The sequence below is a fragment of the Papio anubis genome, chromosome 16 (assembly GCF_008728515.1).
Source record: "Papio anubis isolate 15944 chromosome 16, Panubis1.0, whole genome shotgun sequence".
Classification (NCBI taxonomy): domain Eukaryota; kingdom Metazoa; phylum Chordata; class Mammalia; order Primates; family Cercopithecidae; genus Papio; species Papio anubis.
The window spans coordinates 26,202,766-26,223,593 of NC_044991.1; the positions used below are offsets into that span (position 1 = coordinate 26,202,766).

Here is a 20,828-nt window from a genome sequence, read left to right on the forward strand (position 1 = left end):
TCCCTTTATCTTGCAGCTGCAAGTCGCAAAGATTTGGCATCCCTCCTGAGGAAAGATCACAGTACCACCTATGCAGCCAAGGGATCAGATGTGATCTGACCGAGCTTTGCTAGATCCAGCTACTCACTGCTGGAAAAACAGAAGACAGAGAACAAGCTGAACTGCAATGAAAGTAAACCATCAGCAAAATCCAGGACTCCAGAATTCTACAGGTCAAACTGTTGGGCTCTTCATCATGAAACTGTAAGAATAAAAAGGGATGAGGCTGAAGCAGAAGGATTGCTTGAGGCCAGGGGTTCAAGACCAGTGTGGGCAGCATAGCAAGATTCTGTCTCTACAAAAAATACTAAAATAAAATAAAGAAAAAAGAAAGGAATTGAGGGTCATCCTCTAGATAAAGAGTATTTTGTTTGTTTGTTTGTTTGTTTTGAGATGGAGTCTTCTTTTGTCTCCTAGGCTGCAGGGCAATGGCCCAGTCTTGGCTCACTGCACCCTCCACCTCCCAGGTTCAAGCAATTGTCCCGTCTCAGCTTCCTGAGTAGCTGGGATTACAGGCACCTGCCCAGCTAATTTTTGTATTTTTGTAGAGACGGGGTTTCACCATGTTGGCCAGGCTGGTCTCGAACTCCTGACCTCAAGTCAGGAGTGATCTGCCTGCCTCAGGCTCCCAAAGTTCTGGGATTACAGGCGTAAGCCACTGTGCCCAGCCAAAGAGTCTTAAAAGACATGTTAGAGTCAACAGAAGCACAAGAGAAAACTATCATGGTAAGGGATAAGAATAAAACTGTAAAGAAGCCAAAGAAGTGGTTTCTGTGAAGTCAGAATTGTGCGTACTTGAAGCAGGAGGAAGGTCATTGTATTTGAGACAGGACAAAAGGGAAGTTTCTGTAGTGGCTGGAAAAGAGTTCTTTTCTTTTTCTTTTTTGGAGATACAGTCATGTTCTGTTGCCCAGGCTGGAATGCAGTGGCGCCATCATAGCTCACTGCAGCCTCAAACTCCTGGGCTCAAGCGATCCTCCCACCTCAGCCTCCCAAGTAGCTGGAGCTACAGCTGCATGCCACCATACCCAGCTAATTGTTGGCATTTTTTTTTGTAGAGGCGGTGTCCTGCTGTGTTGCTCAGGCTGGTCTCGAACTCCTGGCCTCAAGCAATCCTCCCACCTCAGCCTCCCAAAGTGCTGGGATTCTAGGTATAGGCCACCACAGCCAGTCTACTTCTTGACCTTGAGTGGTGGTTACAATGATAAGCTCTCCTTACAATTCATAATGCTGTGAATTATAATCAACACGTTTTATTTATAATTCTCTCCTTAGGCTGGGTGCAGGGGCTCATGCCTGTAATCCTAACACTGACACAGGAGTCCAGGGGTTCAAGGCTGCAGATGAGCTATGATTGTGCCACTGCACTACAGCTGGAGGTGGCAGAGTGAGACCCTATCTCTAAAAAATAATAATAATAACAATGATAATAGTAATAATAACAATAATCTCCTTATAGTTCATGGGTTTTTTTGTTTGTTTCGCTTTTTGGTTTTTTGAGATGGAGTCTTGCTGTGTTGCCCAGGCTGGAGTGCAGTGACCCTATCTCGGCTCACTGCAACCTCCACCTCCGGGGTTCAAGTGATTCTCCTGCCTCAGCCTCCCAAGTACCTGGGATTAGAGGCACCTGCAACTAAGCCCAGCTAATTTTTGTATTATTAGTAGAGGCAGAGTTTTGCCATGTTGGCCAGGCTGGTCTCGAACTCCTGACCTCAGGTAATCTGCCCACCTCAGCCTCCCAAAATGTTGGGCTTATAGGTGTGAGCCACCATGGCCCAGCCAGTATTCATGTTTTGTGGGGTTTTTGTGTGTGTGTGTTGTTTTTTGTTTTTGTATCTGTGTCTTATCATAAAATTAAAAAATTAAGATTATTTCAAAACCAAATCCTCTAATTTTTTCCCCAGGAAATCCTGCAAGGGCATAAAACTGAAGTAAATGGATTGGATGGAACTGGAGTCAAGGGTGACTCCTGGATTTACATAACAGGGTAAGGCGAGAATCACAGAAACATCACAAGGCCATGTATAGCTTATAACAAATAACTAACAATCTCCTGCAATGTATTGCAAGGTTACAGTACTTTGTAAGATGATGAGGATGACTTTCCAGAGAAGGCAGGATAGGAGCCAAACCTTTTTGTTGTTTTTGAGATGGAGCCTCGATCTCTCATCCAGGCTGCAGTGCAGTGGCACGATCTTGGCTCACTGCAACCTCTGCCTCTCGGGTTCAAGGGATTCTCCTGCCTCAGCCTCCTGAGTAGCTGAGACTGCAGGCACATGCCACCATAGCCAGCTAATTTGTTTATTTTTGTAGAGATGAAGTCTGATGATGTCTCCCAGGCTAGTCTGGAACTTCTGGGTTCAAGTGATCCTCCCACCTTGGCCTCCCAAAGTGCTAGGATCACAGGCATGAGCCACCTCACCCAGCCTCAACTGTTTTTAAGTGTACAGTCCAGTGATATTAAAGACATTTAAAATGTTGTAAACCATCACTAGCATCTATCTCCATAACTCTTTTCATCTCATAAAACAAAAAATATGTACCTATTCAACAATAACTTCCAATCTGCTCTCCACCCCTCCCCTGGAGACCACCATTTTGCTTTCTGTCGCTGTGATTTTGACTTTGCTAAGTACCTTGTATAAGTGGAATCATACGGTATTTTTTGTGTGCAACTGGCTTATTACATCTAGCATAATATCCCTAAGGGTCATCCATATTGCAGTGTCTGAACTTTTTTTGCTTTTTAAGGCTGAGTAATATTCCATGGTATGTATATGCCACATTTGGCTTATCCATTTATCCATCGATGAACACGGATTGTTTGCTTATTGTGTGTGTGGGGAGTGGGGGTTTGCCAGACTGGAGTGCAGTGGTGCAATCTCCGCTCACTGCAACCTCCACCTCCTGGGTTCAAGCGATTCTCCTGCCTCAGCTTCCCGAGTAGTTGGGATTACAGGCATGCACCACCACGCTGGGCTAATTTTTGTTGTTGTTGTTGTTGTTGTTGTTGTTGTTGTTTTGGTAGAGACAGAGTTTCACCATGTTGGCCAGGCTGGTCTCGAATTCCTGACCTCAAGTGATCCACCCGCCTCGGCCTCCCAGAGCGCTGGGATGACTGGTGTGAGCCACTGCGCCCAGTCTGTTTCCATGTTTTTCCTACCATGAATAATACCGCTGTGAACATGGTGTATAAATATCTTTTCAAGACCCTGCTTTCAGTTATTTTGTGTATACAGTCTTCCCTCAGTATCCACAGGGGATTGGTTCTAGGACACACTGAGGATACCATAATCCACAGATACTCAAGTCCTTAATTTAAAATGAGGTGGTATTTGCATATAATCTGTGCACATCCTCTTGTATACTTTAAATCATCTCTAGATTCCTTATAATACCCAGTACAATGTAAATGCTGTGTAAATAGTTGTTATACTGTATTGTTTAGGGAATAATGATAGAAAAGAAAGTGTGCACATGTTCAGAACAAACACAGACATCATAGGGCTAACCAGAATTTCCATGTGCAGTTGGTGGAATCAACCTGTGGACCCCATGGATACAGGCCGGGCGCGGTGGCTCACGCCTGTAATCCCAGCACTTTGGGAGGCTGAGGTGGGCGGATCACCTGAGGTCAGAAGAGCCTGTCCAACATGGTGAAACCCCATCTCTACTAAAAATACAAATTAGCCTGGCATGGTGGTGCACTTCTGTAATCCCAGCTATGCGGGAGGCTGAGGCACAAGAGTTTCTAGAACCCAGGAGGCAGAGGTTGCAGTGAGCCGAGATCGTGCAACTGCACTCCAGCCTGGGCAAAAAACAAGAACAACAACAACAAAACCCTTGGATACAGAGGGCCAGCTACATACAAAGATATGGAACTGCTACATCGTATAATAATTCTGTTTTTAATTTTTTGAGGAATTGCCACGCTGTTCATAGTAGCTGCACCATTTTAAATTGCCAGCAACAGTGCACAAGGGTTCCAGTTTCTCCGTATCCTCTCCAGCACTTGTTATTTCTGGGATCTTAGTTTGTTTTTAATAGGAACCAAAGGACACTTTTTTACATGTGTAGAATTCGCAGTTGACAGGTTTGTTTTTCTTCCCCCAGCATGCAAAATCTATCACCCCACTCCCTTCTGGACTCCGTAGTTTCTGCTGAGAAATCAATTAACACTCTCATTGAGGAATCCTTGTACATGACAAAACCCCCCCCTTTTTTTTTTTTTTTTTTTTTTTAGACGGAGTTTCACTCTGTTGCCCATGCTGGAGTGCGGTGGTGCAATCTCAGCTCACTGCTATCTCTGTCTCCCCGGTTCAAGCAATTCTCCTGCCTCAGCCTCCCGAGTAGCTGGGATTACAGGCACTTGCTACAACTTGATCTCGCTAATTTTTTGTATTTTTAGTAGAGATGGTGTTTTCCCATGTTGACCAGGCTGGTCTTGAACTCCGGATCTCAGGTGATCCACCTCCCTTGGCCTCCCAAAGTGCTGGGATTACAGGCGTGAGCCACCACACCCAGCCAACTTTTTTTTGTTTTGTTTTGGCTGCTGCTTTCAAGATTTTTTGTCACTTGTCAGTTTGAGTATAATGTGTCTTGGTGTGGATCTTTTTTTGGTTAATTCTATTGGAGTTCATTGAGCTGCTTTGATTTGTAGTTTCATGTCTTTCTCCAATTTGGGATAGTTTTTGGCCATTTTTGCAAATAATCTCTGTCCCTTTCTCTTTCTCTTCTCCTTTGCTGAATTGCGTAATGTGTATCTTGGTCCTCTTGATGGTGTCCCATAGTCCCTTAGGATGCCTTCACCTTTCTTTGCTCCTTTTTTTTTTTTTTTTTTTTTTTTGAGACGGAGTCTTACTCTGTCGCCCAGGCTGAGTGCAGTGGCGACATCCTCGGCTCACTGCAACCTCCGCCTACCGGGTTCAAGCAATTCTCCTGCCTCAGCCTCCAGAGTAGCTGGGATTATAGGCATGTGCCACCACGCCTGGCTAATATTTTTTGTTTTTGTTTTTGTTTTTGTCTTTGAGATGGAGTCTTGCTCTGTTGCCAAGCTGGAGTGCAGTGGTGCAATTTCGGCTCACTGCAACCTCCGCCTCCTGGGTTCAAGCAGTTCTCCTGCCTCACCCTACCGGGTAGCTGGGACTACAGGTGCGTGCCACCATGTCCAGCTAATTTTTATATTTTTAGTAGAGATGGGGTTTTACCATGTTTGCCAGGATGGTCTCGATCTCTGACCTCAGGATCCACCTGCCTCAGCCTCCCAGAGTACCAGGATTACAGGCGTGAGCCACCACGCCTGGCCTAATTTTTGTATTAGGCTGGTCTTGAACTCCTGGGTTCAAGAGATCTGCCCACCTTGGCCTCCCAAAGTGCTGGGATTATAGGCCTGAGCCACCTTGCCTAGCTGGCAAACCTATTTGATATCTAAGTTAAGCAGAACATCAAAGGTGTGTGTGTGTGGTGGGGTGTGTGTGTGTGTGTGTGTGTGTGTGTGTGTGTGAATCAGCTGGGAGAATAATAAACGTCACCTGAAGATGGATGGAGTGATCTGTAGACCTGAGTCCTTCTGTGGGAGGGTTAGCCTGTTTGGGTTATATGAGTGTAGTTGCATCATGTTCGGCAGAAGCATGGTGTTGCTATTGGCTTTATTTGGAGGTTAATCTGGTTAGAGGAAGTGTGCAGAAATGCCACAGTGACAAAGGTGGGCTGGAGTGGTTTTGCCCTGTGTTCACCTGGCTAAACTAGAACCAAGTTTCCCATGGTCCCCTTCTCCATATGATCTGGGGCCGGAATTGGCTAAAAAAATTTGTGAGATACCCGGGTGGCAGAAAGGAAGCGACAGCCATCACTCATTACAGCCTGCTCGGTTGGAGGCCATAAGGCAGATGCAGAGGTGCTGGGCCTGCCCAGGACCAGAGTGAGGGGAGCAGGCACCTGTGTGAGTACAGGGTCAGCACCTGAGACTCAGCACCCTCTTAAATGGTGGCCCTAGGCACCTGCTGGGCACACAGTAGGGCCCCTGCCTGGAAGCTCTCTCTGCTCTCAGGAGGAGGGCAGCTCAGGTGTGACCTGCAAGAAGGAAGAGATTCTGAACAGACTTCTCTGCTGTGGGCTGAACCCTCCCACTGAGCGCCTTCCCAACTTGTTATAGAAAACCAGAGCTGGGGCTGGGCGCGGTGGCTCACGCCTGTAATCCCAGCACTTTGGGAAGCCGAGGCAGGTGGATCACCTGAGGCCGGGAGTTCGAGACCAGCCTGGCCAACATGGCAAAAAACTGTCTCTACTAAAAATACAAAAAAAATTAGCCGGGTGTGGCCATGGGTACCTGTAATCCCAGCTGCTTGGGAAACTGAGGCGGGAGAATTACTTGAACCTGGGAGGCAGAGGTTGCAGTGAGCCAAGATTGCACCACTGCACTCCAGCCTGGGTGACAGAGCAGGACTCTGTCTCAAAAATAAAACAAAATAAAAGAAAAAAGAAAACCACAGCTGGACAGTAGCAAAAGGGTCAGAACAGATTTTATCAGGAACTACTGCAGTGGGGAAGAGGCCTCAGTATGAGATGGGTTCCATGCAAATACAGCATGGTCAAGTGGGGATTTATAGCCCTGGAGTAGGGTTGGGGGAGTGAGTGGAAAATGGCTGAGAGGAAGCATCTCAGGGCTAAGGGGGGTTCTGGCTAAACGGGCCTCCCAGGATTCCTCGGAAGGCAGGCCAGGGTGATCACACATCACCTGGGAGACTGGAAATTTGATCAGATAGGGAAGATTATCAGATGTTGAGGGTAGGTGACTATGGCTAAACCCACTTAGCAGGAATCTTGCTAAAACTGTGCAGTGCAGACGCAATTAAGGTGGGCACTGAAGCTCAAGGTCAAAGCCAAATGAGAAGGCTTAGAGGAGCCTAACTCCAGTTTATTCAAGGAGAGTGTCACACTCCATGCACGGTGGGGAGACCCCTGGGTTTCTGTGAGCCCTGACATCAGAGGTCATGGGCCTGGTTCCTGCTGCACCTTCCAGGGTTCTGCCGAATGTGTCCCGTTGCTGGATTGCTAGTTGGTTCTCAGATTGTCCGTGGCCTGGATGGTGGGGAGGGGAGAGTGGTGGTCAGCTGCCTGTCCTAGGCCTGAGGCCTTCACCACTCCGTCCCTGTGCCCCAAGGAAGGCAGTCAGACCCGGGCCCTGGTCCTGGTCATCAGGGATGGGTCCCTCTGCCGGGAAGATGGAGAAGTCCTCGCTGTGTCCCCTCGGATTTTGGTCTGATAAGGCTTCCCATGAGTAAATCCAGCCACATGGGGGGAAAGGGCAGGGAGAAACCCACAGAAATGGAAGCAGGGCTCTGGGATTGGGTGACCCTAGGTGCCCCACGTCAAGATTCCCGGGTATGCCAGGCAATAACTCCCTCCTTGTCTGAGGCCATTTGAATTGGGTTTCTGGGACCCACAGGATGGCTGACATGGTCTGTAACAGACATTGCACATGTGCTCTGCAAGCATGTGGGGAGGGGCACCCAGCAATGCTATCCCAGCCCCAGATACTGCACAGAAAAGGTCTAGAAATCCCATCACAGAGATGCGACTGAACTGCTGGAAATGCAAGGAGAACAGACACGACTCTTGCACAATAAGGGCACCTGTAAGTCTTTTGGAGAAGAGCTCCTGTGTATAGGAATGGTGGGCTAGGGTAGAGAATGGCTGTGAAAGTAAACAGATGGAAAAAGATACCATGAAATTCCTACTCAAAAGAAAACTGGTGTGGTTCTATAGATATCAGACAAAAGCAACTTTAAGGTAAAAGGTATCATCTGGAATAAATAGGGCTATTTTATGGTAATAAAAGTTCTATTTTGGCTGGACACGGTGGCTCATGTCTATAATCCCAGCACGTTGGGAGGCCAAGGCGAGTGGATCACCTGAGGTCAGGAGTTCAAGAACAGCCTGGCCAATATGGTGAAACCCTGTCTCTACTAAAAATACAATAATTAGCCAGGCATGGTGGTGTGCGCCTGTAATCCCAGCTACTCTGGAGGCTGAGGCAGGAGAATGGCTTGAACCCGGGAGGAGGAGGTTGCAGTGAGCTGAGATTGTGCCATTGCACTCCAGCCTGGGCGACAAGAGTAAAACAAAACAAAACAAAACAAAACAACAAAAAAAAAAAACCTCATCAGGGAGCATCAGGGAGGTAATGGTGTTTTTTTGGTTTTCTTTTGAAACAGGGTCTCACTCTGTTGCCCAGGCTGGAGTGCAAGTGGTGTGATCACAGTTCATTGCGGCCTAGACCTCCTGGGCTCAGATGATCCTCATACCTCAGTCTCCCAAGTAGCTGGGACTACAGGTGCAAGCCACCATGCCCAGCTAGTTTTTAATTTTTTTGTAGAGATGGGCTCACCCATGTTCCCAGGCTGGTTCTTGGAACTCCTAGGCTCAAGTGATCCTTCTGCCTTGGCCTCCCAAAGTGATAGGATGACAGGGGTAAGCCACCAGCCGGACCAGCAGTTTTAAATTTGTATACATCTAATAATGCAGTCTCAAAAAAATATGAAACCAAAAACTGCTGAGCTACAGGGACAAATAAATTCACAGTCCCTGAGGGAGATGATTTCTTCTCAGCAGACGAAACAAACCCTAAAAAGCAAAAATAAATAGAAGGTTGAAAGACGATAATGAGTACCTAATGGACTTGTATATAGAGCATGGCATTCAAGGGCTGCAGAGCACATGTTCTCTTCAAAGACAAAGACAGACAAGAATCATTGACAAAAAGTAACTATACATTGAGTTTTAAACAAGTCTCCATGAGGCAAATTTCAAAGAATTGAAATTATTCAGAGTATGCACCCTAAACACATACAGTTAAACTAGAAATGAGTAACAAAGATATGGCCGGGCACACAGTGACTCATCCCTGCAATCCCAGAACTTTAGGAGGCCAAAGCGAGAGGATCATTTGAAGCCAGAAGTTTGAGTCCAGCCTGGGCAACATAGTGAGACCCTGTCTATAAAAATAAAAAAGAGGCCGGGTGCAGTGGCTCATGCCTGTAATCCCAGCACTTTGGGAGGCCGAGGCGGGCGGATCACAAGGTCAGGAGATCGAGACCATCCTGGTTAACACGGTGAAACCCCGTCTCTACTAAAAAAAAAAACTTCAAAAAATTATCCGGGCGTGGTGCTGGGCGCCTGTAGTCCCAGCTACTCGGGAGGCTGAGGCAGGAGAATGGCGTGAACCCTAGAGGCGGAGCTTGCAGTGAGCCGAGATTGCGCCACTGCACTCCAGCCCCAGGAACAGAGCGAGACTCCATCTCAAAAATAAAATAAAATAAAATAAAATAAAATAAAATAAAATAAAATAAAATAAAAAAAGAAAGTAGCTGGGTGCGGTGGCATGTGCCTGTAGTCCTAGCTACTTGGGAGGCTGAGGCAGGAGGATCGCTTGAGCCTAGGAGTTGGAGACTGCAGTGAGCCATGATCACACTACTATACACCAGCCTGGGTGACAGTGAGACTGTCTCAAAAAAATAAATAAATAAAACTCCACAAAATATCCCCAAAGCCAAATATATAACTAGAACATCCTCATATATTTGGAAATTAAGAAATATGCTGCTAGGCGGATATGGTGGCTCACGCCTGTAATCCCAGCACTTCAGGAGGCCAAGTCGGGAGGATCACTTGAGTTCAGGAGCTTGAGACTAGCCTGAGCAACATAGCAAGAATCTCTCTCTCAACAAAACGTTTACACAATTTAGCCAGGTGTGGGGGCATGTGCCTCTAGTTCCAGCTACTTGGGAGGCTGAAGTGGGAAAATCGCTTGAGCCTGAGAGTTGGAGGCTGCAGTCAACTCTGATTGCACCACTGCACTCCAGCTTGGCTGACAGAGCAAGACCCTGTCTCTGAAACAGAAAGAAAGAAGGAGGGAAGGAAGGAGAGAAAGAAGGGAAAGGAAGGAGAGAGAGAGAGAGGGAAAAAAATAAAGGAAAAGAGAAAAGAAAGAAACTGCTAAATAAGTCAACAGTTGGAGAACTCAAAAATTAGGTGACATTTTAAACTGAACAATGATGAGACCACCGCATAAAAATTCATAGGATATGGATAAATCAGCACATAGAGGGAAATTGGTAACTTAAATTCCAGCCCTTTGGGAGGCTGAAGTGGGAGGGATTCCCTGAGCCCTGGAGGATGAGGCTGCAGTGTGCTACGATTGTACCGTTGAGACCCTGTCTCAAAAAAAAAACTCTTGTTCAATTTTCACAGATTTGCGAAATGTAAAATTTAAATGTTAATCCCACCCACAAAATAATGCCACAGAAACATCAGAATAATGTTTGACCAAATATCTGGCACTGTGGCCCTGCCAAGTTGACACATAAAATTAAACATCACCCTGGCCATAAACAATGGTAGCTACATCATCATCCTCGTGTCCAAGGAAACCTCAAGACTTTTGGCTTTGAAGACATTTTAGAAGTCAAGCAAAATAGCAGAGACTACTCCAGACCCTGGAGGAACCTGAGGGTTTCTAGAACCTTCACTTCTGGGTCCTGGGGAAAGTGGTCCTGTATGTCCTCTGGAGACAGCCTGGGAGACAGGGATCCTTGGTGGTGCAGGTGGAGTCTCTGAGGCCTGGGGCAGAGAGAGTGGGCAGGGGACTGACCAGCAGGAGGCCAGAATGGGGACACCCATGAACACGGGAGCAGGGTGGAGGTGACTGGATGGGGCACTCACCTGTGCTCTGAGGGAGGAGAGCCAGGCGGGACCCAGAGGGCTCTGCGGAGGCACCAAGGACCCTAAAAAGAGAGGGCACTGAGCAGAACAGCAGGACCCAGCCTCCTCTGCCCAGGCCTGGACACATCTCAGTCCAGGAAGGGGTGAGATGAGCCTGGGTGGTCAGAGCTGCAGCTGCACCTGCTGGAGAGGCCTGGCCCAGCCCAGTCCCACAGCATCCCCAGGATCCAGCCAGTCCCAGATTTCCCACCACAGAAAGATGTGGTCTGAGGCTGCCTCTGTTTAGAGGCCATGGCAGGTGCAGGATCAGGTGGGGCCTAAAAGGGAGCAGCTGGGGACACTATATTTTAAAACAGTTCCTTCCTCTCCCAAGACCTGGGCTGGTTCTTTTTTTGGGAACCACAGCTCTGAGTCCCAGGCACACAATGAGCCAGCACCAAGGGCGGGTGCTGGGAGGAGCAGCTTCAGCCCAGACCCCCAGAGCAGATGCTGCTCCAGCCCTGAAGGTGAGAGGAGCCAGGGTCAGGGGCAGCAGTGGACCAAGCCTCCCAACAGGAGAGAAGCTGCACTGGATTGAGGCCTCCCAGGGGCTTCCCCTGTACCTGCATCAATGTTTCTTAGGGTGTCCACATCCCATTACTGCTCAGCACCTTGCCCGTCTCCCCCAGGATCGGGAGCTGTCTGGGATGCAGCCTTTGGCGCTTAGGGGACTCTCAGTGTTTGTGGGACACTGGGATCTGAGCATCAGTCCATGGAGCCTGAGCTCACTATGGCTCTCGTGATGTCCATGAGATAACATGAAGTCTTCTGTTCGTCTGTCTGTCTGTCTGTTGTAACATCCCACAACCATGGCTGGCAGATGCCAAGGGGTTGTGTGAGATGGCCCAGCTCCAGGACAGGCATGTGGCACCCATGAAACTCAACTGGAGGGAAGTTAGGGAGAGTCTCACAGCGCTGGACAAGCCATCGGATGGCACTGCCCCAGGGACACACCCAGTGGCCGGGACCGGGATATGGAGGACCTAAGGCAAAGGGTGGATTAAAACGTGACAGCGGATCTGCCGCTGGGGAAATGCAAGAGGGGATTTGACAGCTGGGCCAGATGTTCCAGGACAGCACTTTCCAAAAGATTTTCCATCCAAACTTCCAGCAAGAAGTAGATCTTCCACTGTTACCCAGAGCATATCTGCGCATTCAGGTAACAAGCAACATTCCGGGAACCGTCATCATCCCTCCCGTGGAACAGCTCGCTCTCCAGCTGGAGTCAGCTCTAGGCGGCCTCACTTTCACAAAAGGTTAGCTGCAGCCATTGGAATGAATTTCACACCCTCTATGAGCTGCAGTGCAAAATTCGAAGAGTGGCAGTTGAAGCTCAGTATCATCAAGGATTCATTTACTTTACGATGGTTAACAACATTTTCCAAGCCACACTAACCGGGCCAGTTAGTAATAATAATAATGATAATCGGGCGGGCACAATGGCTCACGCCTGTAATCCCCACTCTTTGGGAGGCTGAGGTGGGCTGATCGCCTGAAATCAGGAGTTCGGGACCAGCCTGGTTGACATGGTGAAACCCCATCTCTATTAGAAACACGAAAATGTAGCATGATGGCGGGCACCTGTAGACCAGCCACCTGGGAGGCCGAAGCAGGAGAATTGCTCAAACCCAGGAGGCAGAGGCCACAGTGAACTGAGATAGCACCACTGCACTCCATCCTGGGCAGCAGAGTGAAATTCCATCTCAGAAAAAAAAAAAAAAATGAAAATACTAATAAGCCCCTGAAGGTATTATACATGCAGCACTTTCCAGTTTAAAAAGCACTTTCAAAGGACAAGTAGAGTATGGTCCCACCCATAGGAGGTACCCAGGGTAGCCAAATAGAGAGACGGGAACTAGCATGGTGGGTGCCAGGGGCTGGGGGAGGGAGGAATGGGAAGTTAGTGTTGAATGGGGACAGAATTTGAGTTTTGCAAGATGGAAAAGATCTAGATGTGCCATTACACTCCAGCCTGTGCAACAGAGTGAGACTCCGTCTCAAAAAAACAGAAAAAGCCATGCCACTTGCGGTGGCTTACGCCTGTAAACCCTGCACTTTGGGGGGCCGAGGCAGGTGGATCATGAGGTCAGGAGTTCGAGACCAGCCTGACCAACATGCTGAAACTCTGTCTCTATTAAAAATACAAAAAATTAGCCAGGCGTGGTGGCGGGTGCCTGTAATCCCAGCTACTCAGGAGGCTGAGACAGGATAATCACTTGAACTTAGGAGGAAGAGATTGCCATGAGCCGAGATTGCCCCACTGCACTCCAGCCTGGGCAACAGAGCAAGACTTTAAAAAAAAAAAAAAAATCTAGAGATGGATGGTGGTGATGGTTGCACGACATTGTGAATGTAGTTAATGCCACTGAACTGTGCACTTAAAAATGGTCAAGATGGGCCAGGCGCGGTGGCTCACACCTGTGATCCCAGCATTTGGGAGGCCCAGGCGGGTGGATCATGAGGTCAGGAGATCGAGACCAGCCTGGCCAACATGGTGAAACCCCATCTCTACTAAAAATACAAAAATTAGTTGGGCGTGGTGGTGCATGCCTGTAATCCCAGCTACTCAGGAGGCTGAGGCAGGAGAATTGCTTGAACCAGGGAGTCAGAGGTTTCAGTGAGCTGAGATCGTGCCACACTGCACTCCAGCCTGGTGACAGAGCAAGACTCTCAAAAAAAAAACAACAAAAAAAGTCAAGATGATAAATTTTAGGTCATGTGTATGTTACTACTTTTTTACAAATGAAGAAAACAACACTTTGACATGCGTTATCTCCCAGCACCAACCTCAGCCCGGCCCTGAAAAGCGAGCAGAGCCAGCAGCATTTCCAGCCCCACCTCTGAAGGAGAGGAACCTGAGACTCCTGGGTGACCAGAGGCGTCTCTGGCAGCACCAGCAAAAGAGCCTGGCCCTGGCCGCCCAGCACAGGTGCTCAGTCCCTCCTCACTGCCACTGCTCCCCCCACCACCAAAGCACAGGGTCCCGAGATGCTGGGAGAGGGTCGGGGATGCCGGGCTGGGAGAGGACCCGGGGGCCTGTCAGAAGCCATGACATGACGCGCTCACCGCTCGGGAGGAAGCTACTGGCCTCTGAGTGAAATCTGTAAGAATGAGCTCTGGAGATGTATCGTACAACATGGAGACTACAGTTAATAAATGTATACTGGAAAATTGCTAAGATTAGATCTTCCGTGTTCTCACTACAAAAGCGTAAGTATGTGAGGAGACGGACGTGTGAGTCAGCTTGATTTAATCATTTTACAGTGTGGCAAAGCATCACATTGTAGGTGGTCAATATATACAGTTTTGTCAATTACACCTTCAGGAAGCTGGGGTGGGGTGTGTCTGTGTGTGTGTGTGTCTCTGTGTCTGTGTGTCTGTGTGATGTGAGGTCTGTGAGGCACTGAACGTGGTACATTAAACAGCATTTTCGTTCTTACCTCATGATTCCTGGACTTGAACCGTTGAGTGGCTTCTGGCTAACCCCAAACCTGTTTCCTCCTCTCTAACCACACCTCCCTCCAGGGCTGGTTGGAGGAGCCTCAGCCCAGCCCCCTGAGCTCAAGCCCTGGGGGACTCCTGCTGGGCAGCTCTCTGGACCCCAGTGAGATGCTCCACAGACCCATGGCGCCCTCGGGGAAGGAGGGAAGTCAGGCGCATCACCTCCTGGGACCAGCCCTGAGGGGACTCAAGCCCATCCAGGGTGTAGTTTCCTCCAAAGGAAAGCCCCAGGGGAGGGTCTTGGGGGGCCATGGTGCAGCCCACCTCCCTGTGTGACCTCAGCCCTTGCCGACCCTCTGTCTGTGGTGGGAGGTCCCCGAACAAAGCACCTAGGGCCCCAGGGACAAGGCCAAACTGACAGGTGTGGGAGGCAGTTGAGCCCTGGATCCTGACCACAGCAGGGCAGTTGGCAGATGTGCCTCCAGGACAGAACCCCAGGGGTAACGGCCATGGACGCTGGAAGGGGCCTGGCTGGGGGCAGGGACCAGAGGATGAGGATGGGGCCACATGGACTGGGGTGCCCTGGGACAGCTGCTGCCAGCGAGAGACCGGGGCACCACTCTCCAGGGAGCCCACGCTGCAAGTCAGGCCACAAGGGCCTCCGACCCTGAGGGCAGATGAGGCCAGGGACAGGCCAGCCGGGCCGTGAGGCCCCTGGTGAGCCAGGCCCCAACCTCAGGCAGCGCTGGCTCCTGCTGCTGCTGGGTCTGGCGCTGGTAACCTATGGCCTGGTGCACCCAACGGCTGCACCACAGAGCAGAGCCCTGGGCCCTGGAGCCCCTGGAGGAAGCAGCCGGTCCAGCCTGAGGAGCCGGTGGGGCAGGTAAGGGGTGAGAGATTCCAGGCAATGTGGGGGTCTGGCGGCAGAGGCGGGAAAGGATGACCAAGGGGAGACAAGCCAGAGAGGGGAGAAGGAAGGTTAATCCCTGGAGGGGAGCCAGACACACACTGACTTTAACTGAAGTGTTAATATTTTTTCATCATGAATTTGTTTAAATTAATTTTTATTGCTTAATGTCATATTAAAATATTATTTATCTTGAATCCTGAGATTTCTGCCACCCCTTACATTTGGCCCGAAGGTCACTGTCTCCCTTACCTCCCCCTAGTACTTGGGGTAGGGCAGGACCGGAGGCAGGGGCAGGATGTCCACAGGGTGGTGGCCACTATCCCTGAAGGGTGCCCAGGCCTCCCCCTCCTCCCCCTCCTCCTTCTCCTCTTCTCCCTCCTCCTCCTCCCCCTTTCCCCTGGCCTATGTCGCCTGTCCACTCCCACCCTCACTGGGCAGGGGCCACTCCCTGGAGCTCCAGCTGATGTGTGAGGGGCGTTTCCTGGAGTCCCTGGGTCACTAGACCTCAGCCAGCATCGCCTCCTGAAACCAGCCCCTAGGAGACCCAAGCTTATCCAGGATGCAGGTGCCTCCAAAGAAGAAGCCCAGGAGAGGGTCTAGGGAGGCCACAACTCCCTGTGTGACCTCAGCCCTTGCCACCACTCTGCGTGTGGTGGGAGGTCCCCAGACAAAGCATCAAGCATCTGGGTCCATTTATGACTATTTGGGACACAACAGCCTGGTCATCGCTGGTGCACGTTGTACCCACAGGCGATCATGTTGTACCCACAGGCGATCACGTACCCACAGGCGATCATCATTTCAGGGGCAGAACCTCCCTCTTGCTGGCCCCATAGGCAGGTCCCGCTGTGATTCCAGCACTTTGGGAGGCTGAGGTGGGTGGATCACTTGAGGTCAGGAGTTCGAGACCAGTCTGGCCAACATGGTGAAACTCTGTTTCTATAAAAAATAGAAAAGTTAGCTGGGTGTGGTGGTGCACGCCTGTAGTCCCAGCTACTTGGGAGGCTGAGGCATGAGAATCGTTTGAAACCAGGAACTCAGGAAGCGGAGGTTGCAGTGGGCCAAGATCACGCCACTGCACTCCAGCCTGGGCAACATAGTGAGACTCTGTCTCAAAAGAAAAAAAAAAAAAAAAAGACTGTCTAGATGCAGTAGCTAAGTACACAAAAGCCATTTCAATGTGGGAGGCGAGGTGACTGAGTCCAGGGACTCCAGGTTTCTGGCTGAGGGGTTGAGACCACCCATGGTCATTGTGTTGAGATGAAGATGGAAAATGAGCTGGGCTGGGGGAAGGTGGTCATCTCCTCTGGACGTGATTAGTTTTAGACTCCTGTTGGGTAGCCCACTGGGCATGGTCAGTTGAGTTGGCAATTGAGGTGGAGCTGAAGGTTTGAAGCTGGGATAGGCTCCAGCCTCGCCATGTGGGCAGTAGTGGGGGAGTCAGCAGCCAGGCATGGGCCATGGAGAAACAGATGCCAGGGGAAGAGGAAGACCCCAAGGGGAAAAGAGTCACTGGAAAGAGGGGCCAGCCCCATGTCACATCCAACAGAGACACCAGGTACAGCAGAAGGACCCTGGACATGACCATGAGGAGGGCCTTGTTGGCCATGACCTGGGAGAGATGGGGGTGAGAGCATGGGGGACCACACCATGTCCCCAGCACACAAAACAGTGCCTGGTAGACAGGATGGATTTATGGATGGATCTATGGACAAGTAGATGGGTGGATGAACTGTTAGATGATAGATAGATGCAAAGACAGATGAATAAATGGACAGATGCATAGATGGACAGGTGGATGGACAGATGGATGGATGGACAGATGATGGAATGAATGATCAGAAAAGGCTCCATGGAACAAAGTGAGACTGAGCTGCATCTCCAGGATAGATACAAAGCAGAGGACTCTCCTGTTGGGTCAGGAATGACCCAGTGTCCTGGTCAGGGAGGAAGTCAGCCTGGCTTGACTGGGGACACTGTGGCGGATTTCAGAGGCCACTTGAGAAAGAGAGGCCAAAGTGAGGTTAGGCGGAGTCCGAGCCAGCTCGGACTCCTGAGCCACCGCCCCAGCCTGAGGGGATCGTCCTCAGAGAGTTGCTGGGATTACTGGGCCAGCGTTGCCATCAGCACCAACAGCTTCAGAGACTGGGACACAGGCTGGGGTGACTCCAAGGCTGTGGGCAGCACCTGCCTCAGAGAAGGGACAGGCACAGAGACACTACTGGGATACTGGCCACCCCCCTGTCCTGTGCCTAGGTCACAGCCTACACACTGCAGCCCTGTGCCCCTCATACCCCGCAGGTTCCTGCTCCAGCACGGCTCCTGGACTGGCCCCAGGTGCTGGCCCCGGGGGTTTCAATCTAAGCATAATACACTGAGGCATGTGTTTGGCAGCGGGACCCAGCTCACTGTTTTAGGTAAGTGGCTCTCACAACCTTTCCCAGCCTGTCCCACCCTCTCCTATCTTTGGAAATCTGTTTTCTCTCTCTGGGGCTTCTTCCCCTCTGCCCTCCCAGCCTTAAGCACTGACCCCTACCTTTCTCCATGGGGCCTGGACGAGGTGCGTTAGTCTCAGGGTAACTGACAGGAAGGGCCCCCACAGTGGGAGCAGCCACCTTCAGGTTCCAACAGCGGGACACAGCCTGGTCCTGGGGCCTGGGCTGGGATTGGGCAGGGTCAGGGCTCCTCCCCTCTCCCAGGGCAGATGTCTGAGTGAGGGACAGAGGCCAGTTCTGATGAGGGGCCCTGCAGTGGCCTTAGAGACAGTCCCCGGGACCCCAGGGTCTAGGCTGAGGACTGCATGCCCATCCAGCCTGGGAGGGCCACACGGGGGCCTGGGGACACAGGGGTCACCTTGAGGGGAGACCAATGGAGGGCACAGAGAGGGTTCTGGGTCCAGGCTGTAGCTCTGTGGACTGTGCTGGGTCGTGAGGACATGGGGACACAGAGGGATGGGTGAGACTGGGGGAAGCCTGAGAGCCCAGCCCTCCCAGGACAGTTACTAGAAAGGAGAGGGTCTTTTAGGGCAGAGATGTCTGTCCCTGGAGCCCTGTCGCCTCTGGGGCCCAGTGTCTCTCTGTTCACGGGTCGGCCTCCCGCCTTCATTTGAGGAGGGCACTTTAGACTCAGGAGGTGACTAGCGGGGAGTAAACGGGGGTGCAGAGAACTCCACGGCCGCCAGGTGAAGTCCAGGGGCATCAGAGGCTGCTGGGGTGGGCATGGGGGCTGTGGTGACCTGAAGTCAGGGGGAGCAGCCCCAAGAACCCAGCCGATGTGAAGGGTCCTGTGGTCGGGCTGGTGGGGACAGGGGTGATGGCAGAGCCCCAGGGTTTGTCTGGGTGGAGCCCGTGCTTCACCAGGAGAGCTGAGTGGGCCAGGCTGGGGCACAGCCTGGTGTCCCCGGGGACAGGAAGCTCCAGGCCATGCCAGGCTTGGGCCTCCCCACACCCTGCCAGGATGGTTTTGTGTGCTGTGGGGGAGACCCCTAGATTCCAAACTCAGACTCCAGAAACCAGGAAGGAGGGAGCACAGCCTGCCCTGGGGACACACGGGGAAACTGAGGCTGCAGAGGAAAGGGCTGGGCCAGGACACCTGGGAAAGGTGACTTGAGAAGGGCTCCTAGGAAGGCACGGGGCTGTCTGCTCTCCAGAGGGCTGCAGTGGAAAGGAGGGAATGAAGAGGGAAGGAGAGGCCCTGGGTGGACCAGACAACCACACCATGAACCCTCCTAGACTTCAGACAGAGAGAGGCGCTCCACAACACCCCACTCTCCCTCTGCCGTCTCTCACCCCCTCCTCTGTCCACACAGGTCAGCCCAAGGCCACCCCCTCGGTCACTCTGTTCCTGCCGTCCTCTGAGGAGCTCCAAGCCAACAAGGCCACACTGGTGTGTCTCATGAGTGACTTCTATCCGGGAATCTTGACGGTGACCTGGAAGGCAGATGGTACCCCCATCACCCAGGGCGTGGAGATGACCATGCCCTCCAAACAAAGCAACAACAAGTACGCGGCCAGCAGCTACCTGAGCCTGACGCCCGAGCAGTGGAGGTCCCACAGAAGCTACAGCTGCCAGGTCACGCATGAAGGGAGCATCGTGGAGAAGACAGTGACCCCTGCAGAATGTTCGTAGGTTCCCAACCCTCACCCCACCCACAGGGGCCTGGAGCTGCAGGATCCCAGGGGAGGGGTCTCTCTGCATCCCAAGCCATCCAGCCCTTCTCCCTGTACCCAGTAAACTCTCAATAAATATCCATCAACCAGAAATCCTGTTCCCTCTCTTCATTTCTTATCTCTCATATGATTTGATGCTTCTCCTGGGCTCTCAGTGTGGCGTTGGGGGAATCCTGGCACCAGTGGGAAAGTAACCTGGAGGGGAGGATCACAGCCTCCCAGGCGTGTCCCCTGGGGAAATAGGCCAGGATAGGAGGAGTCGGCTTACTGAACACCGGTCCCTCCATTCTCTCCCTCCTCCCCTTCCTTCTTGCAGCTCAGCCCCAGACTCACTGTCTACTTTCTGGAGGGAGCTATTTCTGGCTGAGCCTCCAGATATGCGCTCTGTCTCTGTCCTGGTCTGGACCCTCTATCCATCCATGGCCTCTCTTTCCTCAGCCTGGAAATCCTACTTTGGCCTGGAGCCCCTCTGCTTCTGGCCCTGGCCCCTGGAATGCTCTCCTTCCTCTCTGCCCAACTCCCCAACCCTGAAAGCTGGACTGTCCAGGACACTCCAACACCATCAAATTCATGAGCTCTTATATTTTGGGCCCACCTTGATTTTTCACCTGACAGCAGGTTCAGAAGTGTGATAAAAAGCCAGGAAGGAAATATCCATGAAAGGCCTGCAAGAGGATCAGGACACTTGCAAAAGATAGGCTTTGAGCTCCCCAGGAACCAGTGCAAGAAGGGTAATAGGTGCACCATCATTTTCTTTTTTCTTTTTTTCTTTTTTGGGATGGAGTCTGGCTCTATCACACAGGCTGGAGTGCAATGGCGCAATCTTGGTTCACCATAACTTCCACCTCCCGGGTTCAACCCATTCTCCTGCCTCAGCCTCCCCAGAGTTGGACATGGGGACTGGTGGGAGGTGTTTGGTTAGTGGTGGATCCCTCATGGCTTGGTGCTGTCTTCCTGATAATGAGTGGGTTCTCGTGGGATCTGGTTGTTTAAAAGTGTGTGGCACCTCCCTGTCAACTCTCTCTTGCTCCTGCTCTGGCCATGTGAGACACCTGTTCCCCCTTCACCTTCTGTCATGATTGGAAGCTTCCTGAGGTCTCCCCAGAAGCTGAGCAGATGCCAGCATGCTTCCTGTACAGCCTGCAGACCCGTGAGCCAAGCAAACCTCTTTTCTTTATAAATTACCTGGTCTCAGGTGTTTATTTACAGAAATTCGAGAATGGACTGATACAGACACTAATCTTATTCATAAGGGCAGAGCCTCTCACCTCCCCAAAGCCACCACCTCATAATACCATCACATTGGAGATTAGGTTCCAACCTGAATTTTGGTGGGACGCAAACACTGAGACCATAGTACCCTATTTCCAAACACAGACACATTCTGAGGACCTGGGGTTAGGACTTCAACGTATGAATCCGGAGGAGCACAATTCAGCCTGGAACATCTGCTTTGGTTTGGACTGCCCTGCAAGCAGGCCTCAAAGAAAGGCTGTTGGGCTCATAGC

General features: G+C 51.1%; 1 protein-coding gene across 1 annotated transcript; it reads left to right on the forward strand.

Moving 5' to 3' along the window:
• Positions 1–14,595: 14,595 nt before the first annotated feature.
• On the forward strand, positions 14,596–19,413 carry LOC101014306 (immunoglobulin lambda-like polypeptide 1). The gene is made up of 3 exons (XM_031656418.1): positions 14,596–15,124; positions 17,453–17,568; positions 18,960–19,413. Exons 1-3 carry the CDS (start codon positions 14,919–14,921, stop codon positions 19,277–19,279), a joined length of 642 nt encoding a protein of 213 aa, XP_031512278.1. The 5' UTR covers positions 14,596–14,918; the 3' UTR covers positions 19,280–19,413.
• The last annotated feature ends 1,415 nt before the right edge of the window (positions 19,414–20,828 follow it).

What these genes read in the sequence shown, in the direction of transcription:
- LOC101014306 (XM_031656418.1), top strand. Translation starts at nt 14,919, where the DNA reads ATGAGGCCAGGGACAGGCCAGCCGGGCCGTGAGGCCCCTGGTGAGCCA. An exon ending in CTGAGGAGCCGGTGGGGCAG is followed by an intron (nt 15,125 to 17,452) that starts GTAAGGGGTGAG and finishes CATACCCCGCAG; the next exon opens with GTTCCTGCTCCAGCACGGCT. An exon ending in GACCCAGCTCACTGTTTTAG is followed by an intron (nt 17,569 to 18,959) that starts GTAAGTGGCTCT and finishes CTGTCCACACAG; the next exon opens with GTCAGCCCAAGGCCACCCCC.